General features: G+C 46.9%; 1 protein-coding gene and 1 long non-coding RNA gene across 6 annotated transcripts; one reads left to right on the forward strand and one right to left on the reverse strand.

The window, feature by feature from the left end:
* On the reverse strand, positions 1-27,492 carry SELENON (selenoprotein N). 5 transcript variants are annotated; one of them, XM_039511848.1, is made up of 14 exons: positions 27,334-27,492; positions 25,550-25,623; positions 23,322-23,361; positions 15,070-15,187; positions 14,173-14,303; positions 13,277-13,489; positions 11,593-11,717; positions 10,289-10,426; positions 8,483-8,564; positions 7,197-7,385; positions 5,647-5,752; positions 4,526-4,638; positions 3,674-3,775; positions 1,694-1,896 (listed from the first exon to the last, which is right to left on the reverse strand). In XM_039511848.1, the coding sequence occupies exons 4-14, from the start codon at positions 15,182-15,184 to the stop codon at positions 1,726-1,728; spliced, it is 1,485 nt and encodes a 494-aa protein (XP_039367782.1). In that variant the 5' UTR covers positions 15,185-15,187; positions 23,322-23,361; positions 25,550-25,623; positions 27,334-27,492; the 3' UTR covers positions 1,694-1,725. The 5 variants fall into 5 exon arrangements, with proteins under 5 accessions (XP_039367781.1, XP_039367782.1, XP_039367783.1 ...); XM_039511847.1 differs by lacking the exons at positions 23,322-23,361; positions 25,550-25,623; positions 27,334-27,492 and adding exons at positions 1-550; positions 21,718-21,871 and having other exon boundaries at positions 1,712-1,896; XM_039511849.1 differs by lacking the exons at positions 23,322-23,361; positions 25,550-25,623.
* Positions 1,640-7,201, forward strand: LOC120389339. The gene is made up of 4 exons (XR_005590876.1): positions 1,640-1,779; positions 2,615-2,716; positions 5,586-5,743; positions 6,299-7,201. It is a non-coding gene; the product is annotated as an uncharacterized LOC120389339 (long non-coding RNA).
* Positions 27,493-27,753: the final 261 nt, after the last annotated feature.

Below are 27,753 nucleotides of genomic sequence, written 5' to 3' on the forward strand. Positions count from 1 at the left end.
GGACGTTGTGAAGGCCAAGACTATAACAGTGTTCAAAAACGAATTAGAGAAGTTCATGGAGGACAGGTCCATCAATGGCTCTTAGCCAAGATGGTCAAGGATGCAACCCCATGCTTTGGGTGTCCGTAAGCCTCTGACTACCAGATGCCGCTTTGGACAACAGGAGATGGCTCACTTGATAATTTGCATGTTTTTTTCATTCCTTTCGAAGCATCTGGCATCAGCCACTGTTGGAAGACAAGATAGTGGGCTAGATGGACCATTGATCTGTCCCAGTATAGCCACTCTTATGTTCTTATGGAAAATCCAATAGTTATTGTATCATTGATAACAGAAGCGTTTTGTGATCTAAAATTTCATCTCTCTGATCTTAACTAAATTTAACCGCCACTCTCAAACCATGTTTGTTTTGTGACCAAGTACTTGTATAAAGTAAATGCATATATATGCGCAGGATGGTTAGAGACGAAGGATGAAAAGCATTTTGTCTGGGCAAGTTCTCCTTCATTCTTTGCACTTGGAAAATTCTCAGGTGCAGTTTTCAAAGCAGCTAGTTAAAACAAAACAAAACAAAACACTTAAATTTTATCGGAGGTAACTTGCAAGAAACAATATGAACCTTCCATTTAAAAAAAACCCCAACTTTTACATTTTGCTTTTGAAGAAGGACTTTACATAACGCAAATTGGAAACATGACACGTGGAAAAAAATAAATCTGGACAGTAGCATGTTGCAACAATACAAGAAATGGGAGAACTTCTGGATGACCCTGGCACTTTGCAGTCACATCCAGGACATCTCGTAGAATAAGAACTCTCAAGGCACTGAACACTGAAGACATTTGTTGACCAATACCCCACTGCCACTTGCACCATATCAATTTCATAATCCCCCTTCGAAGGCAAAAGCTTGAATAAATAAAATGGGTCTTACACCATGTCATGAAGCATCTGGGGGTGGATTATTTCCAGAGCTGAAGGCTCTCCAATTAAAACATCCTACCTTCAGATCTAGACATTGTCAGCAAAGGTGTCCTAGCTGATTTTGAGTTGCTACAGCGGCCAGAGAGGCCATCTCAACTACTCAGGACCTAAATACGTAACAGTTTATAGATCAGAGTCAACACCCTGAATTGCACCCAGAAGCAAAGAGAATTTGGTGTCATTTGCGAAATGCTTGTAGAAACCATTCTACACTGGATACCCAATTCTGTAATGCTTATTCATGTGGAGTAGCACTTAACATAAGCACTTAATTTCATTGGGCCTATTGCATGGTGCTGTTCAGCAAGAGTAATGAGAGTTGAAACTAGGCCCTAGCTAACAAGCATTTCTGATTTTCAGTCAATGTAGCTATAACAGGAGTTTTACTATACACAATCTTTTAACCAAAGATAGAAAATAGGAGAACCGGTAACAGATCAGACTTTGAGACATATGCACAAGCAGTGTATTAAGTTTATAAATTAAAGTATTTCAGCTCCTGCAGAAGTTTCCTAAACTCAAAAGGGTAAGTTAAGTGAAATTAAAGCATTAAAAAAAGATGTATTCTAGAATCTACAGCCCTACTATTCAGACCAAGACTCCAGTTCTAGAATCCTTTACATTTTAGTATCAGTACCATGTCCAGTCTATAGATTAGGAACAATTGCCTTAATCAAAATAGAAGAACTCTAAAATCTTTGGCCATCTCTGCTGGGTGTTCACTTGCCTTTTTTTTTTTTTTTAGGTCTGCAGGAACCGTTTGGATCTTTGCAGTCCTTCCTTCAGGAACTGGAGGTAGGTTGCAGTGGAAGGATCTTCAAAATTGGTTGAGAAGCTAAAGATGCTGCTCTCGACTTCTTCAGGCTTCATAGAAGTAATATCCAGGAAATAGTTGGCATTGATATGGTGAATCTGGGAAAGGAGAGGAAGGGTGTATTGGCAGGACAGAGTTTAATAAGCACAGGTACAAGGACACCGCATCATCCAGTGAATTAGCCTATGGCCAACTACTAGGTAGTTTTCCCTTCACCTGAAGTCCCAGGTTCTCCGTTAATGAATGAAGCCTCCAACCCCCTATGGGAGGGAAGGCAAGGATGGCTCCCATTTTACAGATGGGGAATGGAGGGACCAAGAGATTGATGGCCTAGTTTTCAAGAGCACTGAGTACCTGCAGCTCCCATCAAACACGGTGGGTGCTGGGGCTGCTCAGTGCTTCTGAAAATATCAAGCCCTAGGTAATTTGCACAAGATCACACAGGAATCCTATGGCGGAGCCAGGAAAAATCCTAGATACTAGTCAACTTCAGGGAGTAGACATGAGACGTGTGGGAGACTATTATTATTACATGCACCTCTATGTGGTTACTACCACGTGTCTGCTACCTGGCTTCAAAGGGTTAACTTAGTCCTGGAGAGCTGGTGCAGACAGTGGGTGTGGACATCTCAATTGCCAATATTTAGCCAAACCAAAACAAGTGTTCAGAGCTGCTGTTCAAGTCCAAGGGGGACACAATGGTCACAAAATCTATTGACTTGCTAGTGATTCTGATTCGCTGTGACAAACCCGAAGGATGGAGAGGAAGGGACAAAGCTGTTGGAATCTGCTGTTAAAAGAGAGGCTCTCTCACAGACCAAGGCCAGAAAACAAGACGAGGCAGGAGAAGAAAGTGGAGCAGAAGAATCCAGTGCGCTCTCAACGATGGGAACTACAACCCAAGGAGTCTTCGGAGGGGTGAGGAAACAGAGACTGGGCTGCATGCCGTTTTAGTTATTTCTCCACAGCTCTATATATTGCTTGTGTTAGTGGAGCGTGATTCATTCAGATCCCTTTGCAAATGGCGAGTTACTTGCCTTAACTGTCTCAAAGCCCCTGAATGGTGAAACAGAAACCCAATGGGAGCATGCAACAGCCACTGGGGAGGCTTGGGAGAGCGGCATTAGTTTCAGGGCCTAGGCAGGTGGGCTGTATCTCAGGCTGGGTGCCAGATAGAGGAACTGAACCCTGAGTGCGCACTAGATGTCCAGAGATAATGTCTAGATTGCAGAGTCCCAGCCTCATGGCATGTGGGATCCAGAGGCCTGGGTCCAGCACAGCAGCCCGGTGAGCTCAGCTAAGGCTGCAGCAGCAGGTATTTCAGAAGTTAGCAGACAAGAGCAGTTCGAGAGGGAGGGGTGGACACAGAACTGGGAGCTAGGAACTCGAGAGCCCTGATGCTGGCTTGGAGATCAGCTCCTTGTGACAGAGAACAAAACGTTATGCCTCAGTTTTCCCATCTGTAAAATGGTACTATTTACCATCTCTCATTTGGCTCTACCAAGAGCATGCTGAGTGCTTCGCAGGCAGCTGGTAAGTGTAGTTGTTGGGCTAGGTGAGGCTCAGCGAACGTTTGCTAAGTTCACAGACAATAAGAAGCGCTTCGTGAATGCTCAGCCGTTAGTGAAACATCTTGGTCATTTAGTAACTGCAAGCGGCTCTGATGGTTCATATCACCAGCAGTTTATTTTACCCCACAGCCCTTACAGTCACTCTAATAAGTACAGGTATGTAGATTTTAGTGCCTAACATAGGCCAGGTGGTTTTCAAGCCTTGCCCCGAGATATGCCCTCTTATAAAGGGGGAGGAAGAGAGGCCAGAGTGGGGTACAGACGGAAAGGCCAAAACCCGGCCCTCCCGACGTGACCAACGTACCACTGTTCCGTTGGGAAGGCAGATCATCATCTCCACGGGGAAGTTATATTTCTCTAGATGCAGGTCAGCCAGTCTGCTGTAAAATTCATTCTGCCTCTTAGTCTGTAAAAAAAATAAAATACAAATAAAAAAAGGACCCCCAGGAGCGAAAAATAAATGCAATATGCACATGGGAACCCCAAGGGGAGCATAGGGTGGGGGCAGCAAATGCAAGACCGAACAGCTGTTCAATACGGTAACATAAAAAAGGGATCCTGTTCTATTTGCCCGACTGCTTCTTTCAGCCAGGCCAATCCAGGAGCTAATTAGTGTCCACATTGCACAACCACTTGTCCTCCTGGGAAGTGGACAGAGACTCAAACTGCCAGTGCAATGGCCTCTCTTCACCTGGACAGATAGCGACGAAAGGCTCCGCAGACCATCCAGTGACCCGGCAGCTATTTATCCAGCCATTCTTGGCTATTGCATAAATCCTTAGGTGACACTCTTGGCATTGCTACCCACAACAGTGCACTACCCTCCTGCGGCCAGGGGGAGCGGTCACTTCGGGTTAGGAGAGAGGCACAGCACTGCCCACGCAACACTGTCTGAGGACATGGGAGCCCCTCAATCTTTATGACACCCCTCCAGGATAGAGAGGGGTATTAGCCCCATTTTACTGATGCTGAGTGAGGCACAGAGGCCACGTGACTTGCGGGAGCCTGCGGAGGAGCAGGGAATTGAACCCAGACATCTCTAGCACCTTTGCCACCAGACCATTGTTCTGTAAATTCTTCAGTCCCTAGGACTGTCGAGCTGGTCCCTTTTACCAGCACGACACGCATGGAAGCCAGATGCTACAAAGAAGCTTACCTGGAGCTCTTCTAATTCCTTCACCAGCGACCAACTACTGACGAAGCTCTCGTTCAGCAGAGCAAGGATGGGCGAACTTTCCAGGACGGTCTCCCGGAGAGTTCGCCCCGAACCTGGCACAGAACGAGAGAAAGAGAGAGATTGGGTTGCCAAGTTGCCTGACACAGACTGTTGCAGTGGTAACTTGGGGTGCTAATGCTTTGGCAATTGAGGGCTACCGTGGCAGCTTGAATGGGACACCCCTGACTGGGTACGAAGAGTTATTTCTCCCTGAGCAAGGAGAGGAGGGTTTAGTTACACCCATCACAGGCTGTTTTATGTAATTTACGCTGCAGGTGAGCCCCTATGCAATGGGTGCTCCAAGAGTAAATTAACCACTGCAGCCTTTAACACAGACGGACGATCTAGCCTGTTTTCATTAAAATGACACAGACACTTGTGTGTGTCTGCAGCCTGCAGAAACTAGAGGCCCAGGCATGCAAAGTAGGCTCTTTGGATCAGCTCATTGCACTCTGGGAGGTACAGGGCTCGATTCTCCCTGGCCTTGCAGCTTGGGCTCTCATTTACACCTGTGCAGAGTGGGTGTCAGACAAGGAGAACCTGGATGCACAGATGCGAGATGATACAAGGTGCCAGGCAGGGGGAGAATTGTGCTGTATTCTCCAGAGACTGCAGCTGCCGGATTAGGCTGATGTGGGGCAGGGATGGGGGGAGAGAGGTGTCACGAGAGACGAGAGAAACATGCTGTAACACCGTGGGCTACCCCAGGATAAATCTAAAGCTGGGCTTAAACACCAGATTGGGACCTAGCTCCAAACCTCCCCCGGGATGAAAGATATCTGAATTTGGAGGTTGGGTTGGGCCCATTATAGATTGCAGCTGCAGGGTTCTGATCTGCCCTTTCCCAGACTTCAGGGCAGCAATTCTAGTTCAAACCCATCTACTCCAGGGCTTTGCTACCAATGCAGTGTAACAGGAGATGCCTGCAGCTGGTTTCCCCACTGATCCCAACGGCCTCGCGGAAGCCTGGACAAAACATTTCTTTGCTCTCTCTTTCCAGCTGGCTTGGCCGCTCTTGCAGGGTTCCCCGAACACACCTATACAGGTCAGCAGCAGCTCACCTCAGCAGGACTGGTCGTCCAAGGCACCCCACAGCAGGATGGAGTGCACCAGTTTGTTCTCAGCTTTCGCTCTGTCAAAAGCCTGCGTAAAGGGAAGGTACGAAACCTGCAAGCAGAGAGCCAGTTGGAGAAGCTGATGCCAAAGCAGCCCATGGGGCGAGGTAGGGTTTAGAGATGCTGTGCCTGCCACATCACATCAGGCACACATACAAGTAAAGAAATAGTCACTAAACCCTAGTAGTGGTACTCTCAGCTCCCCTTCTGGCTTTAAGATTAAGCCTCTGTGCTCCCCTGCCTCCCGCTGGATTATACTGTCCCTTTAATCTGCACTAGGGCTGTTCCAAATCATAAGCGATCGGGAGCCAGGACTCCTGGGTTCTGTTCCCAGCTCTGCCTGGACTTGTGGAAGGTCTCTCCGTGACTCTCACGTGTATGAAAGGAAATCTCTCTTCCCTCCTATGCCAGGTGGTGGGGGGATGAGGTTCAATTCATTGTTTTTAAAGTGCTATGAGATCCCCAGATGAAAGTGACGATGGAAAGGCAAGTATTGGGAAGGTTAGAGGCACTGTTACCTAGGATACCTTAGTCTTCAGGGAATTTTTAACCATCTTGTACTTTCTTCTCATAAACCCTGTTCAATGGTTTCACCTAGGGACCGATTTCCAGCCTGCCTCTACAGATGCATCAGCAGAGTGCGTGGGCTGTTATTTGTCTGTATTTACACACCCAGAGCAGGTGTTGGCACACAGCTGTGCACTCTACGCACCCAAACATGTCCAGGAGCATTTGTGAGAAAAGATGTCAATGACAAGCCACGGAGACGCTCTGCAGAAAGATGGCTCCAATCATTCCCACACACTGAACTTTATTAACGTCTTGGAAAGCTTATGAAAACATTCGCACCAAAGGACATCTTTTCCCATGGCTGCTCTTATGTTTCCCTCAGCCAAGGAATCAGGGTCAGGGAGCAGCGATCTGCTCTAGCTGCCACTGGAGCATGAAGTCATTTTGGTCACCCTGTGTTATAGATTCACTTTTCACTGCAAGACACAGAGCCATAAGTGTTTTGTGTATTTCCTGCTGATAAGGAAAATTCAGTCCCTACAATAGTTTTGCGGCTTTAGGCTGGTGCAAAAAGAAAACCACCATTATTCGCCTCTCTCAAAATAGCACCAGTGGCTGTTGTTACGAGGAGGGAGCCAACACCGAGTACAAGCCTGGAACACGTGAGATCAGGACTCTACCGGCCTCCACCACTGGTTTCCTGCATGGCCCGGGGCTTCTCTGTGGCCACTCCCCTCCCCGGGTCCCAATTGCAACTGAAGTGTTGTGACGCTGGATTCATTCAAGTCCAATAGCAATGCACCTGGATGGCAGGTGCTAGAGGGGTAGAATATTAATACGTCTATAGTCACTTCTTATTTCTAAATCAAACCAGCAGAGGGCCTCACCCCATAGCTCATAGTTCTCCCAGATGACTGGAGCATCTCAGTGGAGTGCCCCCTCCAAACAAAATGCTGACGCAGCAATGGAGCGGGCCATTTTCTTACCTTCTTAAAGGGGTACATGGCAACTTCCAGTTTCTGGGCTGCCTCTTCCCAACTTATTTCACGCTGCCAGTTGATCTCTTCAAACACAAACTGAATGGGCTCCCCCGCAGGGTCTCGGCTGTCCATCACATTGCCATTTTCGTCATGAATCACGGACGGGATGGACGGCCCTGAAGATTCTAATTCCATCTACACGACAAGGTCAGAGAGTTTAGTCCATAGGAAGTTGCATTTGTAGCTCCCACCTCCAAAGTGCAGGCCTATGCCCGGAACAAAGATGTACACACATGAGTGTCTCGGAGTCATTTTAATGGAAACAGGATAGATCGTCCGTTTGATTTGTATTCACTGTAGCCCCATTTAGTCTGTTCTGTATGTGCATGCATGGGACGGTTTTCCTGAGCTCCCCGTTTCTCCTCCAGTGACGGCTTTGTGCCGGTCTGGATGGAAAATACATCAGACACACGTTCACCTTGTTAAGCTGCAGCTAAGTTTTTATGTGGAGATTTTCCACACTGGGCACCTGACATCCAAATATTCCCTAGGATCGGTCACGTTTCCAGGGACAGCTTGGTGCTTCACCCTGGCAACTCCAAGACAGTCAGATGTTCAGGGTCCTTGGAAAGCAGTTTTCCATGCCCGCAGCTTGCCACAAGAGGATGCAATAGGGGCAGCTGTCAGGAGGCTTCACTGCTGAGGTGTTACAGGCAAGGCCAGGGTTATATTTCTTGGGACTATGGGTGTCTGTCACAACACGGCTATTTTTAATTATTCAGGGGGGGGAAAAAGATCTAGTCTCAGAGAAAAACAGCATTGCCAACCCCAGGCATCCAAAAACCATGAATCAGCCCCTCTCATCCCCAGTTATTAGATTTTTAAAGAAATTCATTTTAAGCCAAATAGATTTGGTGTTTTTTTATTTGCTCTCTGGGTTTTGACACTTGATGTTTCAGGCTCCCAAGTTGTTCCTCTGCAGCCATGTGGGTCATAAGAGAACTTTAATTTTTAAGCCAAGATTCCTGTGTAATCACATGACTCCTGGAGCTTGGGCTTCAAGAAAAAACACTAAATATTGTGAGCATCATGATAAAAATAATGAGTTAGGAACAGTGGGTGGCATTTCTGCACAGTGCCCCACATATACACTGGAAACACCAGGATCACATCCAAGCTGACAAGAAGTCACATGAAAAACAGTGATAGAGGCAACGCTGCCATGGGGTGGAGCACGAGGAATCCCAACTAAGATGCTGCACACATATAAAGGAGAGAAAGTTAGTACACACCTGAGGTAGGTAACCTATATCCACTTCCATGTTGCTGCTTTCGCTCGCCCCATACAGCCATTCCATGTCAACGTTGAGAGACCTAGCAGGAAAACCCAGCACATTCAGTAACAGCCATTTCTAAGAATTGTGCAGATGAAAGAGCTTTGCACTTGATAACTCAACTAAACCTGAGCCATTTCTCCCTAAACATCCAACATCCCTAAGCCGGATTCAGGACTAAAGGCCCGGTGCTGCAAGGGACATTGCGCAGCTCTGCTGAAGTCAGGGGGGTTCTGTACAGATCCATCACTCTTGGAACCCACTGAAGGATCAGGGCCTAAGCGCCTGCCCAATAGGATGAAAGGAGAGTCAGAGTCATACATGAGCTTTAATGTGTTTAGACACTTTGGGGAAGGGGGAATGTTTGTATCCCCGCTTCCTCCCAAACCCTGAGAATTTGGGAATTCCATTCCCGTAGAACATTTTTTTCTGCAAGCAAAGAGCTCCCATAATGAACATGCTGCCAGAACCATTAGTATCAAGTCACCAGGGTAATGCTCTATATAGAATTTCGATTCAAGCCGCCGTGGTCTGAGAAAAATGTAAGCTTTTATCTCCTGAAATGCTTCCAGCCACATGCCAGAGAGAAATAATGAGAGAGTGTAAATCTATACACACAATACATTAGCCTTTGAAATATGAAGTGAAGAATATTTCAAAGCAAGTGAGTCACACTACGCCAGACTCCAGCACACCAAGACGCATGTGGAGATCACCTGGGTTTTTCTCCCCCTCCCCTGATGTTCCAAGGATTACCATTTTACAGCGCGTTCAACAAATCAGATCCTTGCATAAGATAAGCATTCTCAGTGGCTCTACTAAAAACGTGTTGCCGCTGCAGTAACGGGTTCTCTCTGTTTTAGTGATGACGACAGTGGAGCTTGTTTCACTTTTATTTACAAGGGATTTATTGCAAAATGTAAACCGCCCGGAGGTGTGCAATATAACACAGGCATTGCATGATTCTTCTGGGGCTTTCGATGCCCCTGCTGCATGCGCAACAGTCAGAACAGCAGCCTCACCTCTAATTGCAAACTAAGCCATCTCTGGAACTCTTTCAAGGGTAGCTAGCCAGACATTCCTCGGGAATATGGGTTTGCAGTAGCACAAGCAACGAAGGGGAGAATATGCATTTAGTAACTTTCATCCAAAGTTTTCCCGAGCACTTTACAAACGCTCATTAAGCCTCATGCACAGGTTGAAGAAATTCCTTATTTTTACAGGCTCAGAAGTTCAAGCAATTTGGCAATAAAAACCCAAATCACTTCAAGTCTGTGACAGAGCCAGGAACAGATTCTAGCTCTCTTGGGTCCAGTCCCAAGAGATCAAGAGTGAAATCTGACTAAAGAATATTAACCGCATGGTAATTTATGTACTGTGTGGAGGGGAGAGACTGTTACCTGGTAATCAGAGCATGGGATAATGACCTAGGACCCCTTGGTTCCAATTCGTACCCGAACACAGATTTCTGTGTGAATTTAGGTGAGTCATTTAACTTCCCTGTGCTTTGATTTCCCCATATACATGATGGGGATAGTGATACCTGGCTCAAAGAGATGCAAATCTTAGTTAAAACAGTCAATGCATTTTGATATCAGCAGACAGAAGATGTCACTGAACGTGCAAGGAACATCCTCTAGATCTGCAACACACACAGCACAGCTGCAGAATCGCAAAGCCCCTCGAGCTTCACTCATGTTCTGGTTTCCAATTAGTGTAATCTCAGGACTTTGCTCAGCGTATACTGAAAAGAGACGGCGATACCTCTTGTTAGGGACAAAGAGCTTGAACTCTCGAACATGGGAGGAATCCTTGGAGAGGACGATGTGGCCTGTGAACTGGCCAGGGGAAAACCAGAAAGGGAAGTCTGGAGGTTCATTCAGCTGGAACTCGGCATGGATCCTGAAACAGGAAGATCATCATCAGCCTTGGTGCCCTAACCAAGGCCAAGAACCAGGGAGGCAAGAGAATGGGTCATACATGCTGGATGCTAGTCGTGTCGTTTCATGTGCTTCTGGAGGCACTCAGATCAAGGGTGCCGGAACCTTTGTATAAGTCGGGGGGCCACCCAAACTGCAAGTCTCGGGAGGTGCAGAGAGCTGCTGGCAGGGGCTGCATTTTGCTGCTCCACACCTGCCCGAGGCTTACAGCTGTGGGGGGGGAGGGGTAATACCACCCCCAGCGTGCCCCCCCCCAACTACACCCATGTTAAAAAGGGGGAGGGTATGGCCCCCTGGTTCCGGTGCCATTGACTCAGATACTGTGGTGATAACAGCAATTAACTTCCCTGTGCTTTCATTTCCCCATACGATAACGGCCATACAAGAACCTGAACAGAACAGACTAGACATGAACCAGAGCAGCGTGAGGAGTCACTCTTCCAGGGACCGTTGGCTTTAGAGAACTGTTCCGTCCGTTGACTAGAACGGTTAGATCCTCCCCCTTTCGATTCTGGACATCACCAAATAGAGGGTGTTTGCTTAGCCCTGGAACTGGGGACTGACTTACAGAGCAATAGCGTCTCCCACCCAGTCAGTTCAGACAAAAACAGGAGCGTTGGCTCCATGGATAGAGCCGTAAGGGAAGTAACACATTCAAAGCCGCTTCCTGGAGGACACACCCTTCTCCTCTGCAAGCTGCTGAGCAGCTCTGTCAGTTACATATGTTGTTACGGAGCATAATCACAGTTATGCTCCCGGGTTATGTTCCCTGGAGGATGGGGAAATCACCGGGCTGCTGCCAGCTGGACATGTCCATATTTGCCCCCTCCCATTCCCCAGATCTCATGCTGTCTTATCAAACCCCAGGGACTCCTGGCTGCCTGGCCCAGTGTCACGACCCCTTTGCTTGACAGCCCCTTTCGTAGGTTTCTTCCACCCCCAAAACAGATTGAACATAATTAACAGACTAATTGTGAAAGTCCCAACCTCCACGTTATAGTAGTTGCTTGGATTCTATTTTGAATGGGGGGAAATTAGGTCTTTAAAAAGATGCAGATCTAATTAAAACAGCACCAATCCCCACCTTTAACACCCTGCACCTCCCAGTCCCATTTGGGAAGTTCTTACCTGAACGCTACGATATAGTAGAACTCACTCATTGCCTGGATGCAGGCCACAGCTCCCTGAGGGGCAAAGCGAGTTTTTACAAATGGACGAGGGTGGAACATGCTCAAGAGTTTGTGGATCACGATCTATGGAAAGAATTGGAGAGGTAGCAAAAAAAAAAAAAAAAAAAAGGGCAATGGCCTTTAATGCAGACCTCAGTTCAGCTACACTTCTAAATCTACTCCCCTACAAGGCCAGGAAGATAAAACAATTAATGTGACTTGGATCTGGCTAACAACTCCCATCTTCCATTTTTTGGACTCCCTTCTACAATTTACAGTTTTCCACCACCTTGCAAATGTATCCTCTATCTGGAAGTGTATTAACCACTGTCTAACCATTGTCTTCCATATACCCAATATTTCCAGAGCACAGCAAATGAATACTGGAAACGGATCAGATTACCTGTTGGGCATTATACTGAACAACATTTGTTCAAGACTTTGATGTAGTTTTCAATCTGAAGTGATCACTTATACCACCCACTGGAGTATACAAAATATGGAAGTATTAAAGCCTAACCAAACACCCATGAGGGCAGAGCATTTACAGACTGATTTTATAGACCACATACAAGAATCACGTCACTGACCACTGTGGGGTGGAATAGGAGGTCACCGTTTGACAAAGCACATTAATTATACACAATTATTTTAGACGGGGAGTGGAGACTCTTACCCAAGTCAGACTAAATGAGGATTTTTGTTATTTAAATTGATTAGTAGTTGGCCTGGCTGTTGTGGATACCCCATACTATTGTTATAAATACCTTGGAACTTGTGAGACCACAAACAAAATTCTTGGTTTTACCTCTCATCTGAAAGATGGCTCCCTTAACACTGCACTGGGACATTGATTTACAGAGAAGTGACAAACTACAGCCTCATCTACACTAGGGAATTTTTGTACAGAGAGTTGGTAAGGCCCAGTCTACACTATATATTACATCCTACCCAGGCCAACACTGGCACGCATGTGGAAATTAGCCTCCTCCATTCCTCTCTGTCATTTGCTGCTGCTTCCTTCTCCTCTGTGGTGCTGGCTAAACTGCACCCGCGCCCTCCCACCCTCCCTTTATGTAGATATATACTGGGTCCCCAGTCAAAATAAGCTACACTGACAAAAGCACTCTTGCTTGTATAATTTGTGTCTACACTAAGCCTATTACTGGTCAAGAAATGTCATAAAATCCCTGCGCCCCTAACAACATAACCATACCAGCAAAAGTTTCTAGTGTAGACTGGCCTGAGACTCATTCAACTCCACTAATATCGGCTATAGGGAACCCTAGTATAGAAACAAATGCAACTGATATGGCGCTGGAAACAGCTGCTGAAGCCAGAGAACTGTCTACACTAGGGTTCCCTCCAAGAGCTGCTGAACCTCCTCGAAAAGGCTTTACGGATTTACCACCAGCACTCCCTGTAACATGCACATTTTCTTTGGAGGTCTCCCATCCAAGCACCCACGTGACCATGCTTGGTTTGTGAGACAGGAGGAGATGATAGATAGCCCAAGGTGATATTGGCTACATGCTGCTCATTAAGATGTGAAAATTGCAAAATTAACACTACGGAAGCATCTGTTAGAAGCAATACCCTCCCACCCGAGAGAGATCATGCTTCATATTAAGTGGTGCTCTTACTTCTTTGCCCCTGGGGACCGGAGGGTAAAACCGGTTGTTGGAAAGGTAGCCGGTGAAGATGTTTAATTCGCTTGGGATTATCCACCAGGGATCACCAAGTTCTATCTTATTCTTTGGGGGAAGAAAGGCTTTGAACTGCCTGGCAAACATCATGCTCATAGGGGCTGCTGGGGCTGTCCAGTTCCGTAGGCCAGACAGAGCAATGTGAGAAATCTACAAAGTGAAACACATCAGAACCAGCCAATGAGATGTAATAACATTTGAAGAGTTCTGTTCCATAGGAGGCAGATGGATATGAACCGTTGCACAGAGGTCAGATTTTCGGGGTAAGAGAAAGCGGTATTCCTTTTAAACTCCACCCACAATCCCAAGCACCACCTAAAATCCCACAGTAGCTAGAAGTTTCTGCTAAAAATGACCAGCAGTGAAATAAATTGATAATGCAAGTAGTCAGATACCATGGCAACAAATGCCATGGAAATGGTTACATATAGGGTGCGCACCGTTACACTCCAGAGTTAACACCCCATTGAGAAATGGGGGTAGTTTATGCTTCTCAAAGCTATAGTTTCAAATGAATTTTCAAATTCCAGTAGACAACACTGCATCGGGTCACATACAGAAGATTTTCTTCATGTTCATAAGAGCTGGAAGCATACATGTCTTTTAAAAAAAAAATTTAAGTGCTACATAAACTGATGATGCCACCACAAAAATGCCAAAATAATGCATCAATGCACACTGTCTCAGTCTGATCTCTGCTCACAGTAGGAACAACCGACACAATAAGCACTATATGTTCACTCCAATGGGAGTAGTTACAGCCTCTACTACATTGCATGGGTTTTGCTGGGAATTTGGGTTTTCTATTCATATAAATGGCGTACGATACTTACTCCTAGGAAACCATCTTTGCTCTTTGTCATTGTTTCCATGACCAGGGGCTGGAATTTAGCAACAATTGATAGCGTCTCCCCACTGGGATCCAGTGTCTCTTCCTCTTCAAATTCAAAGACAGGAGTAACACCTAAACAGAACAATAATTTAACACCAAGGGAAATTATTATACATTTATAATAGTCTAATGGGCAGGTACTTGGAACCTCACAGCTGTCACTATGCTACACTATGTTACAGCTCTTAGCAACAGACCTCAGTCCCACCTGCTTCAAGGGCACAAGTCCCTGCTACTTGAGTTAAAGGAGACTCTCCCCTTAATTGATCGCAATATAAAGTGTCTGACACATGGTTGAGCGGTTCTTGCTGCATCCAGCAGGGGGCAGACACACACTCTAGCTGCTTCATTACATTATGAGACAGTATTCCTGGTATTTCGGTTGCACATCAATCCCTCCTGCATGCTATGTTGACATCACAGGGTTTCATGCATTTTGGCATAGCTGAGAAAGATTTGCTACATGTTGATACTGTATGACAGAGACTTCTGAAGCCAGAGGAAAATATGAATGGAATAGCTCTGGTCTAGCCAGTGCTGAGCCATATCCCTTGTATTCATCCATTCCAAATCCCCTCTAAGCCCCGCACAGAGTAACTTATGTACTTTACTAGTCCAACAATGGGAGCGTCAGTCTTATAAAAAGTGCACTTTGGGAAGTGGTGTCTGGGGCTTAAGCCTTTCCAAAAACACTTAAAGCTTTGCAGCCTCTCGCTGTGTAAATCAGCCCCAGACCAGCACAAAAAGAAGATAATTAGCCATTGTGCACATGCAGTGCGGAGATCTTCAGCTTTCCTTTCCTTTATTGCACAACTGACCTTGCAAGGTGGATACCTACCTGTTAATTTCTCTGCTATTGGCTTGAACTCCTCAGGGCTAATGTACAGATCATTGTTAGTGTCCAGAGAGGAGAAGAGAAAAAGCCCCTCGTTCCCCAGAGACTTCAAGGCCATCTCCTGGTTTGAGAAGAAGAAAGGCAGGAGCTGTTTTACTAGTTCATCTAGGCCCCATCAGCTCTTGAGTTACTATGCACACAAAGCCATCAAATACAAAGAGTAACGCACATTGGCAAGACCCTGCACTATCAACAATAGTGACTGGGGTCCAGGAACAGTTTCCATTCATGTATTAAAACTAAATCTGGATGAACAACAAATAATTGACAACAAATCGCCGGTTCGGTTTTGTCTTCTCTCTCAGTGAGTCTTTGTCCAAGAAACTTGTCAACTTCAGCAGCGAGTAATTCTGGGCCTGCAAGAATGTGGCCAACTGCTGATATTAGCAGAAGGCTCTGTGCTGCTAGTGAGCATTCACTTTTCACAAGGAGGAAGAGCGCTAACTGGGCCCTCCCATGTTTAAAGGAAGTGAACACGGCCAAATCAACATTTACATTCCGATCAATATCCAGAGACATTGCTTGCCACAGAGACCAGCTCTAGCTAGAACCACATTCACAGCCTAGATCACAAACAATCTGGGATTAGTCAAGAACTTCCAGCTCACTGCTCCTCGTGGGGAGTGTTGCCTCGTGATTCTACCACTGATCCAGGAGTGAGGACTCACGCGGTCTATTCCTACTCTGCCATCAATACTATTTAACCTTGGGGAGTGGGCAATCACAGCCACTCTGGGCTTTAGTTTCCGACCCCATCAGACACTAACCCCTTCAGATCGCAGAGGGGGCAGCCTGCATGGCTTCATTCCCTACAGGTGCTACAGAAATGCAGTTCTCGCTTGGAACAGACCCAGACAGTTCCACTCTGCAGCACGCAGCCAGCCGAGGAAAGAGACAAAACACAGATGGAAGGAGAGAGCTGCTCTACTGAAAGGAGGGGTGGGGCAGTCAGACAAGTCATATTCCTCATTGCTATTCTGCAGCAGATCCAGGGCTCTATTGGCAGGGGAGAAAACTCCCCTCCCCCCAGTGCAAAGCCTATAGGAGCAAGAGACTAGTCCTCATTCTGCTGCTTAGCTGTGTGTGTTCTCTGCTGCCTGCAGCACCATTCACATCCCCAAAGCTCCTGAATCAGTCTAGGTGCCATCTGTTGCCTGCCAGCCTGAAACACCATTTAATGCAGCCTGGAAGGCTCAGCTCCTGGGCCAAGAAAAAACAAAGAGAAGCAGAGACGCTCTTGGAACATGAACCACGGAGGGGTGAGAGGAAGGTCCGTTTGAAGCAAGGTGAGAACCCGATACGTGGAAAAGAGGGTGGGCAACAGCTCTGCTATGGAAGGAAGGGGAATGAGAGAGCGAATTATTTCCAGCACTGGATCAATCCCCTAAGACACCCCAAGCGCCTTTGGACAGGGACCGTTCCTCTACTGTGTGTGTAAAATGCCCTGCACCTACCTATGGCTCTACATCCACGTTTACCAATGATATCGTTATTCTAGCGCAGGGGTCAGCAACCTACGGCACGTGTGCCAAAGGTGGCACGCGAGCCAATTTTTGATGGCACGTGGGGCAGGCTGAGCCGCTCAGCCCGTTGCCGCTCTGGGGTTTCCGCTGCTGGCCCCTTGCCATCCAGGGTCCCGCCGCCGGTCCCACTCAGCACCCGCTGCTGGCCTGGGGGAAGGAACCCCAGGCTGGCCACGGGCTGAGACCCCAGCTGGCAGGAGCCGGCGGCTGAAACCCCAGAGCGGGGCAGCCTGAGTGCCACTCTGGAGTTCCGGCTGCTGGTCCCTTGCCAGCCGAGATCCCTGCTGCAGCCCCACTCACCTTGCTTCCGGCTGGAGTTCCAGCACAGGCCCCCTGCCAGACAGGGTCCAGGCCTCTGGCCCTGCTCAGCCCTACCAGCCGCCAGCTCCACTCACCTCAGCTGCCAATCTGGGGTTCCAGCCAGTTAACAACTGATCACTCAGAAGCCTGTGTGCACCTTAAAGTATCCAAATACGTGCCACCAGACATTGGAAAACTCAGCAAGGAAAAGCAAGGGCAAGGATCACACTAAACTAATAAGATCTGCATTTTAATTTAATTTTAAATAAAGCTTCTGAAACATTTTGAAAACCTTGTTTACTTTACATATAACAGTAGTTTAGTTATATATTATAGACTTATGGAGAGATCTTCTAAAACGTTAAAATGTATTACTGGCACGCGAAGCCTTAAATTAGAGTTTATACATGAAGACTCGGCACAGCACTGCTGAAAGGTTGTCGACCCCTGTTCTGGCGTTACTGGAATGGGAATTGCCCAGGTGCTGAGTTCACTCCCCTAATCCAAAGACATAGGCTTTATAATGCCCATTCCACTGCTTTACAATTTTCTTCTGCATCCCCCTGAAGAGCCAGTCTGGCAGGGAGCAGCTAACAAAGGAACAGGAGACAGAACAGTTTAGAAACGGAAATAGCATCATACAGGGGCTTCCCTCCACAGATCACACCCTCCTGAGCACATGCAGAGCTCTAGAGATGGTCACAGAGGGTCACTTCTTTGTCTTTTCCCCAGCTGTCTGCAATCATCTATCTGATGGCCCCTCTCCAGTCTCTGGTCCTTTTTCATTTTCCCCAGTTCTGCAGGTCAAGAATTCCATGATCTGAACCCCGAGAGATTCCATTCAGAGAGCGGCAGTGTAAGGTTAGGCTCTGGCTTCCAACATTACCGTGAGCAGACAGCAGACACTCAACGAGACAGGGTACTGAAGTCCGAAGCTGGCAGGGAAAACGGGCTCAGAGGTAGTCTCAGCACATCAGGTGGCAGCCCCAAGGGGGTCTCTAGGACCCAACCCATCACACACTCCCCTCTGCGAGGTGACAAACTAGCTGCTCATCTAGTAAATGAGATTGACAGGCACTTTTCCAGGCAATACTCCAACAGTTCCACACACAGCCTTGTTCCATCAGAACTCTTGATTTATATATACCAGCACGGACACGCCAGCTCAGTGCTGTTCAGCACCAGCTCCTCAAAATGGTCCTACTGAACAGGAAACCCCAGTGCTTCTGCCCTATAGGAGATAATGATCCAGAACATGGAAGTGAGGCTTCCTGTATAGCGCAAATCAGTCCTGAAATTCTGAGAGATGGTGAAGAAGGACAAATAGAAAGAGAAATTGGATTTGTGCCTTTTTATAGCACATAGTTAAAGCAAGCCAAAAAAAAGGCTCCTAAGATTTATTTTGTTTAACCTTGGAAATGTCAGGAATAATAAAGTTTTGCCTTCCCTGTTTTTGCTGCCGGGGCAAAGAGCAGAAGCTTTCTCAGCCCGTAAATGTAATAGTGGCAGGGAGCTGAGTCTTCAAAGATTTATTCCCCCAAGTGTTTGTTAGACCTTTGAATTAGACAGGTGCTACCAAAGGCAATGGACAAAAAGTTTTTAAAAGTCTGAATAGAAAACACTCACAGCTGTTCAGATTTCAATGTTTTCTCCTACAGTTCCCAATCCAACCTGTTTGCCTGTCATCCACTGAATCCTTCACAGGAGCAGAGTAGAAGAGACCTGATATTTCTCGTGTAAAGACAGTCAGAAAATAGTTTTATCAACTGAAATCCTCTCAGACTCTCTATGCATCTCCTACCGCAGAAATAAAGGACAGACATATTTGCCATTTACAGTCACCTTCAAAGAATGTTTTTTATACAATGGGCTTGTACTCTGTTTGCTTCTTTGTGATACATAACAGAGGCCAAAAAGGATTTTTTAAAGTTTACTGTTGGGTGTTTTATCATTGAAATATCAGGACTTTGCAGTCTGGTCTTTGTTGGAGGTCTTCCTAGATGTACGTCTGAGGCTTTCCCACCTTAAATGAGAATTCAGGGGGAGTAGAATCTTTAACAAAGATGACCTTGCTCCAGGATTCATGTTAGTCATTTGAGTTATATAGTTGTTAAAACAAAAAAGTTATCAGTCTGATAAAAAACGCTCTATTTCTTTCTCTGTTGCACAACTTGCACTCATGCAATGTCATTTCACAACTTCTACAATCACCGTACAGCCTCAGGGCAGACAAGACCTGAATTTCTAGTGTTAAAAAAAAAAAAGTTTAAAAGAAATTCAGAACTTCTTTATACAGAACAAAACTCCAAGAGGGCCCAAAAGTTCATTTTTCCTTTGTAGGCCACTTTAAAGTTGGGTTAAAATCTTTTGAGCTAACAGGAACCAAGGTCAGGCATAATGTAAACATGCGCCTCTGCTTGTCTTGCAGTGGTTTTCAGCATGAATGCCCCCAAATTAAGGGAACTGTGTCCTTATACAGTCTGCAAGGTTCCCAACTCCTGCAGCAGGAGGAGAATCCTGAACTCAGGGTCTGACAAGCAGAATAGCAACTGATTTTAACTATGAGGTTTTAATCTACACATATACATCCTGTTGCTAATTTATGAGCTTCGGGCCTGATTCGACTAACATACATGGTTAGCTGTACTCATACAAGCAGTCCCACCATGTCAATGGATCAGTCCCTTGGTTCATAATTTATTCTGCATTTTACAGAGCAAGACATATTCCCTGCCCCAAAGAGTTTACTATCATAAGGCCCACCATGCTACAAGCTGGCTGGGTACAAGAGGCTGCTTGCCTGAGTCAGTTTGTGAGATCAGGGTCTAAGATGCTAAGAACTTATCTATCATCTTCAGCTACAATGCCACTTACATCGCGCTTTACAAACTTCATCTAAATTCTAAATCAATCCTTGACCACGCACCCCAATGAGGTAAGCATCGTAAATTACCCCCATTTTACAGATGGGGAAACTAAGATACAAAGAACTGAAGTGATCTCTCCAAGGCCCAAAAGGGGCAATGTCTGAGATGGGATTATAACGAGTATGTTCCTGCCTGCCAGCCTACACTCAGTCCACCCTGTCACCAGAACCGTTACTGGACATTACATCTTCACCTTCTTAAACTTCCAAACAAGCACCTTTGTGCTTTCTCCAATCCTGACCCTCATGCTTGGCAGCAGTTCCAAGTAAACAACACCAAAACAAACTCGATATACTTCAAATCTCTCCTCTGCCATGAAATCTACAAAAACTTGACCATGATTAGGCTACTGGTGTGATGAAGACCAGAGCCTGTCATGCTGACCAATACCGTCTCACTGTTTCCTTGTATTTCTGCACTTGTTTCGTGTCTTGGACTTAGGCTTGGTCTGCACTTAAAACGTAGGTCGCCATGAAAAATCCACGCCCCTGAGCACCGTAACTTTGTCAACCTAATGCCTGGTGCAGATGCAGCTAAGTCGACAGAAGCCTATTTTCATCGGCCAAACTATCATCGCTCAGGGAGGTGAAGTCACTACGGCGATGGAAAAACCCCTTCTGTCCCTGTAGTTTGTGCCTACATCATGGGCTTACAGCACCAAAGCTGCGGTACCATAGCAATGCTACTGTAGCACCCACACTGCACATACGGCCTTTGAGTGTGAGCTTTTTGGGGGGCAGGCACAATCTTTTTGTTTTGTGTTTGTACAGCACCTATGGGGTCCTGGTGTATCACTGGGGCTCCTAAGCATACACGAACATATAGAAATGACAAGATATAGGATATTTGTCCAGTATTATTGACAATCCACTGCCAAGTGCTTCTATTTCTCTCCTCAACACAAATCCCAGTTCGCTGCTGAAATAGGTGCCTCCGTGTGAACCTGTGTTGGTTTTATTTCATAAGGTTTCCCCCCTCTATGGATAAGCTAGGTTGGGATTTGGGCAGGGGGGCTCTATGTATTTTGCCACCCCAAGCACGGCAGTCAGGCGGCTTTTGACGGCGTGCCTGGGGAGGTCCGCTGGTCCTGCGCCTTCGGCTTACCTGCCGCCGAATTGCCGCTGAAGCCGTGGGACCGGTGGACCTCCCGCAGGCATGCCGCCGAAGGCAGCCTGCCTGCTGCCCTCCCGGCGACTGGCAGGCCACCCCCCGCAGCTTACCACCCCAGGCACGCGCTTGGTGCGCTGGTGCCTGGAGCCGCCCCTGGATTTGGGGCACTGAGAAGATCTGGATTGGGAGATGTCCTGGCTGGAGAGAGAGAGAGGGGGTCACGTCACAGTTCAGAGAGAAGTGGAGATCCTGCAGGCCCCCTCAGGAAAAGGGGCTGGGATCTGACCATGGTACTTTGATAAATATAAATAAAAATACGTGTTTAGATGCACAGTGCGGAAACAAGTCAGCAAAGGACGAGAAAGGAGGAGAAGAGAAAATCCTGTGGGTGCCCAAGTTGGCAGGCCCCCTGCCTGCAGCCAGAGCCCCCTAAAAGCACCTCCCCAGGGCTCCCTTCCGCCCCCAGCCTTCCCCAGGCCCCACAGCCCCCCACATCCCTCCAAATCAGAGCCCCCCAGCAAAAGTCTCCCCTAAGCCCCCAGCACAATCACTCAGCATCCCCCAGCCCTCCCAGCCCTTCCCCCCAAGCCTCCAGACCCCTTTATCCCCCCAAGCCTCTAGCCCCCCAGCCCTTCCCCCCCCAAGCCTCTAGCCCTTCCCCCAAAGTCCCCAACCCCCAGCGCCCTCTCCGCCCCCGCGTCCCCTCCCCCGGAGCCGCCCCGCTCCGGTACCTGCCGCCGGGCCGCCTCGGCGTCCCGATAGTATTTCACCGCGGCCAGGGCGGCCAGCAGGCCCAGGGCCAGCCCCAGCCTGGGCAGCCGCGGCGAGGGGGCTCCCGGCTGCGCCCCCCCGGCCATCCCCGCGCCTCGGCTGGGCCGCGCCGCTCAGCGCCTCCGCCCGGCTCCCTGCGCCGCCCTCAGCGCGGGGCCGCCCGCCGCGTCGGCCGGGCTGGGGGAGGCGTTAAAGGGGCAGCGCCCGGCCCGCGGGCTGCATACGGGGGCGCTGGGGCAGGAGGGGCCCGGGGCGGGGGGGTTTCCAAGGGCAATTTTCAACCATCCCACTGGGGAGACCCGCGTCCGAGCCCGGCTGCAGCGACCACCCGCCCGGGCGTTAGTGCTGGGGGGGCGCTGGGGCAGGGTCCCGCGGTGCGGAGGGGAGGGGCTGTAAAGGAAGGGTGGGGGGCGGGAGAGGACGCTGGGGGCAGAGGGGCTGGGGCTTTAGGGGAAGGGTTGGGGCAGAGGACGCTGGGTGCTTAGGGGATGGGTTGGGGGCTGGAGGCTTTAGGGGAAGGGTTGGGGGTTAGAGGGGCTGGGGGCTAGAGGACGCTGGGTGCTTAGGGGAAGGGTTGGGGCTGGAGGCTTTAGGAAGGGTTGGGGTTAGAGGGGCTGGGGGCTTTAGGGAAGGGTTGGGGCTGGAGGCTTTAGGGAAGGGTTGGGGGCAGAGGGGCTGGGGCTTTAGGGGAAGGGTTGAGGGGCAGAGGACGCTGGGGCTTAGGGGAAGGGTTGGGGGCTAGAGGCTTTAGGGGAAGGGGTGGGGGTTAGAGGGGGTGGGGGCTTTAGGGGAAGGGTTGGGCACTGGGGTGCACAGAGACAAGGCCAAAGGGAACAGCTAATGGGGCGGGGGGAAGCAAGTCGCTGGAAGATCACATTGTTTTGGGAACTTGATGCAAACTAGCCAGAGAATAACAACACAGGGCACCTATAGCTTCTCCATAGCAAGGAGACCAGTCACGGACCAGCCACGTTCCCTCCAGCCTTCCCCTCTCCCCAGCTAGGCTCCGTGCTGCTGCAACTCCTGGGCCTTCTTCCCTCTGTGACTGTTTCTCCCCTGGGGTTGCCAGTTTTGGTTGGAGGTATTCTTGGAAGTTTAATCACATGACATAACCCTTAAAGATTATTCTTTAATGCCTGGAGACTCTAGGACAATCCTAGCACCCTGAGGGGGCTGTTTCTGGGATATGACTGTAAACCCCAAGGAAGACAAATCCAAGACACACAGGTTTCGTAAGCAAACATACACACACAAAATGGGAGGGAATTTGCAAATCCCAACTAGGATTGTTTTCATATTGCTTTTAAAATGGCAATGAAAGCAGTTTAAAAAGCGTTTGAATAACCTAACGCACAACCGCACCCTTCTGCTAATGCATGAGGACCAGAATGTGACACTGAGCAGGCTGGCTTCCCTATCCAAAATACATGAAGTGCAAAAACAGGGAAAGAGATTGGATTTGTAGAACTCTTTCCATTTTAATATGCTGAGGTATTACCTGCACAGCTAAAATAGGAGTTTGGGTTTTTCGAGTTTCTGTTAAATTTCAACAGCAAATACTTACACAGCAGCAATTTACTAATTTAAACAGCCATAGGTGCCTCCTGCAAAAGAAATAAACATTAAAAAAAAAAAAAAAAAGCAGGAGCTATAAACAGTTCTGCCTCTAGGGGTTTCCATATGGTCAAGATCCTGTCACTCTTTAAAAAAAAAAAAAAAAAAAAAAGAATCAACCTTGCCCTTCCCAGTAGAAACAGCCAGGTCCAACTCCTCAAAGGGATTCAGGTGTCTAACTCTCATTGGGAGTTAAGTGATTAAATATCTTTGAGGTTCTGGACCTCAGACTTCATCCTGCAAAGACTTCTGCAGATGATTAACCTTAAGCAGATGTAAAAAGCAACAGAGTCCTGTGGCACCTTAAAGACTAACAGATGTATTGGAGCATGAGCTTTCGTGGGTGAATGCTCACTTCATCAGACACATGCGTCTGACGAAATGGGCGTTTACCCACGAAAGGTGCCACAGGACTCTGTTGCTTTTTACAGATCCAGACTAACATGGCCACCCCTCTGATATTAAACATGATAGTCCTATTGAGCTAAATGGGACTACTTAGAGTCAGGGCCTATTCTAATGATCATGACTAGATGACAACTATTAACATAAGAATGGCCATATTGGGTCAGACCAATGGTCCGTCTAGCCAGTATCCTGTCTTTCTACAGTGGTCAGATGCTTCAGAGGGAATGAACAGAACAGGGCAATTATCAAGGGATCCATTCCCTGTGGTCCAGTCCTAGCTTCTGGCAATCAGAGGTTTAGACACAACTAAAGGATGGGGTTGTGTACCCCGACCATCTTGGTTAATAGCCACTGATGGACCTATCCTCCCAGGACCTTATCTAATTCTCTTCTGAACCCACTTTTGTCCTTTACAACATCCCATGGCAACAAGTTCCACAGGCTGACTGTGCATTGTGTGAAGAAGTAATTCCTTACATTTGTTTTAAACCTGCTGCTTCTTAATTTAATTGGGTGATCCTTGGGTCTTGCATTGTGTGAAGAGGTCAATAACACTTCTCTATTCATTGTCTCCATCCTATTCATTAATTTATAGACCTCTATCATATCCCCCCTTAGTCATCTCTTTTCTAAATTCAGCAGTCCCACTCTTTCATCCCCCTAATCATTTTTGTTGGCCTTCTCTGTACCTTTTCCAATTCTATTTTATATACACACACATATTATACACACACACACACACCTGTACTCAATATAACACAACCTGATATAACACGAATTCAGATATAACATGGTAAAGCAGTGCTCCGGGGGGGCGGGGCTGCGCACTCCAGTGGATCAAAGCAAGTTCGATATAACATGGTTTCACCAATAACACGGTAAGATTTTTTGGCTCCCGAGGACAGCGTTATATTGAGGTAGAGGTGTATACATATTTTTAGATGAGATGACCAGCAATGCACTCAGTATTCAAGGTGTGGGTGTACAATGGATTTATATAGTGGCACTATGATATTTTCTGTTTTATTATCTATCCTTTCCTAACGGTTCCTAACATTGTTAGCTTTTTTGACTGCTGCTGCTCACTGACTGGATGTTTTCAGAGAACTAGCCATGACAACTTCAAGATATCTTTCTTGAGTGGTAAGAGCTCATTTTGATCCTATTTTGTATGTATAGTTGGGATTATTTTTTCCAGTGTGCGTTACTTTCCACTTATCAACACTGAATTTCATCTGCCATTTTGTTGCCCAGTCACCCAGTTTAGTGAGATCCTTTTGTAACTCTTCAGCCAGCTGTGGACTTAACTATCTTGAGTAATTTTGTATCATCTGCAAAATTTGTCACCCCCTTTTCCAGGTCATTTTTTAATATGTTGAACAGCACTGGTCACAGTACAGATCCCTAGGGGACCCCTCTCTTTACCACTTTCAGTTGTGAAAGCTGACCATTTATTCCGACCCTTTGTTTCCTATTTTTAACCAGTTACTGATGAGAGGACTTTCCCTCTTGTTTGCTTAAGAGACTTTGGTGAGGGATCTCGCCAAAGGCTTTCTGAATGTCTAAGTGCACTATATCAACTGGACCACCCTTGTCCTCATGCTTTATTGACCCCATTAAACAATTCCAATAGATGAGTGAAGCATGTTTTCCCCTTGCAAAAGCCATGTTGGCTCCCCCCCACCCAATATATTATCTCTGTTTCTGCAAATTCTGTTCTTTACTATAGTTTCAACCAATTTGCCTGGTTCTGAAGTTAGGCTTACCGACCTGTAATTGCCAGGATCACTTCTGGAGGCTTTTTTTCCCTTAAATCAGTGTTACAGTAGGTATACTCCAGTCATCTGGTACAGAGGTGATTTAAGTGATAGGTTACATACAACACAGTTAGAAGTTCTGCAATTTCATGTCTGAGTTCCTTCAGAATGTTTGGGTGAATCCCATCTGGTCCTGGTGATTTATCTCTGTTTAATTTATCAGCTTGTTCCAAAACCACCTCTACTGACACCTCAAGCTGGCACAGATTTGTCACCTACAACATATGGCTCGGGTCTGGGAATCTCCTCCCCCCCCCATCCTCTGCAATGAAGACTGATTAAAAGGATTCATTTACCTTCTCCGCAACTGCCTTGTCTTCACTGGCAAATGCATAATGGCCATTACATTTAGCAACAGAATCACTGCAATACCCCTTTCTAGCTAATTGTTAATGCTTTGGGACACTTCTAGCATGACAGATGCTATTGTAAAGTTAAATTCTATTCTAATGCAAAGCTAAAGGGGTGTGAAAACTGATTAAGAAAGAAGGAATTGATGAGAAAATAAACAGGATTACTAACAACTAGAGGCTCTCCCCCTGTCTTTTTCCACTTTGCATTTTGATGAATATAAAATTTCTGCATCTGTTCATTATAGAAATGAATATTTAAGTTATATTCCCTGGGAGTTAAATATACAGAACGCTGAGCAAAATACAGATCTGAATTAAATATTTTCCACCATAAATCACATTTTAACTATTATATATCTAAGCACAATAGGATTATACTGAAGACATCCGGTGTGGTTCAATGAAAATTTTTGTGTGAATGCATATTTGCACACACACAGAGAATCCATTTAATGTTAGTCAATTACATTTGAAACACCTGACTGAAATTCTTAATAGCTAAGGTTTCCCAGCCTCATCATTGGATAATAAATCAAACCACAATTTTCAGTGTTCTGAGATTCATTTTGGGTCAGTTGGTGAAAAATAATAGTGTACTAATTTCCTTGAAGAATTGATCTCAAGCTTCTCAGTCCCATTTGCTGATTTTGTCTTTACTGCTGCTGCAAGGGGCTGGATTTAAAACAAAGATAGATGAGAAAATTGCCCCTCTTCCCTTCATTTCCTTTCCAAGAGGAAATTGTTTGAAAACACCCCCATTAATGATTACATTTGTTTGGCCTCAATTTAGAATAATTTAAGACCATCTGATACAGGAATTTTCCAGAGCAAATTCATCACTATCATTTGTAGCTTGAGGATCTGCAGTCAGACTTTTTCCTCCTTCATTTTCAGCTGAAAAGAACTGTGCAGACCAGCTGCTGTGCAGGTATGTGCAATGTGACTGGCTGCTGCCCTGATCCAACTCAATCTTAAGTCTGGGTTCATTCAGCTTTTTTTTCTAAGAGACTGTGTTGCCTTATGCTGTAGGGTGTGCCTGCCCTGTAGTGCCCCCTGCTAAGTTAGCGTGGCACTGCATGTAGTCCCTGCTTCAGTTTCCATTCTCACAAAGCCAATAACTTCACTTCAGGCACCCTTCCTTGACTCAATAATACCCCCCTTAGGGCTCATTACAAAGCTTCATACAAAAAGGAGACATAACACTATATCCCAAATAAACAAAAGGTGCTTCAGGCTTTCAGGGTTCCTCTGATGTTGGCCCACTAAGCTCTGTTCCCAATCCCCCAGGATTCTCTTTCAATCTCTATGTCTCTCCTTACAGCAGGAGTTCCTGGCTTCCTTCTGGAGCTTGGGTAGCTTAAGCAATTATTGTTCCTGTCCTTACCAGGATCCCCAGCTCTCCTCCTGGAGCTGGGTTGAAATTTGTCTCCCTCAGCTGGCCCCACTTAGTCCTCAGGCTCAGAGAGCTGGCAGCCTTCTCAGGTGGGGTGTCTGCTCTTGGCTAATTCAAGACCATCCCCAGAACCTTCTTACTCCCTAGTCATCTACCCTGCTGGCTGCTGTGAAGGAGGTGGCAGCATTTATACTGGCCCCTTCTCTCAGCTCCTTTCTTATTGGCTGAGTGAGAGGGGTCCCGCTCCACTCGCTCTGCAAGCCTCCAGTCCTGGGCCCTTAAAGGTACAGTAACAGGATTCCTTCTAAATCTGAGGACCCCTTACCTCATTTCTCATATTGCCTCAGGCTTTGTGTATTAGACCACACAAACTCGTAAAAGGGCCATGCCATGTATCAGGGAGGACTGACC

Source organism: Mauremys reevesii, linkage group 23, assembly GCF_016161935.1.
Source record: "Mauremys reevesii isolate NIE-2019 linkage group 23, ASM1616193v1, whole genome shotgun sequence".
NCBI classification, from domain to species: Eukaryota; Metazoa; Chordata; order Testudines; family Geoemydidae; genus Mauremys; species Mauremys reevesii.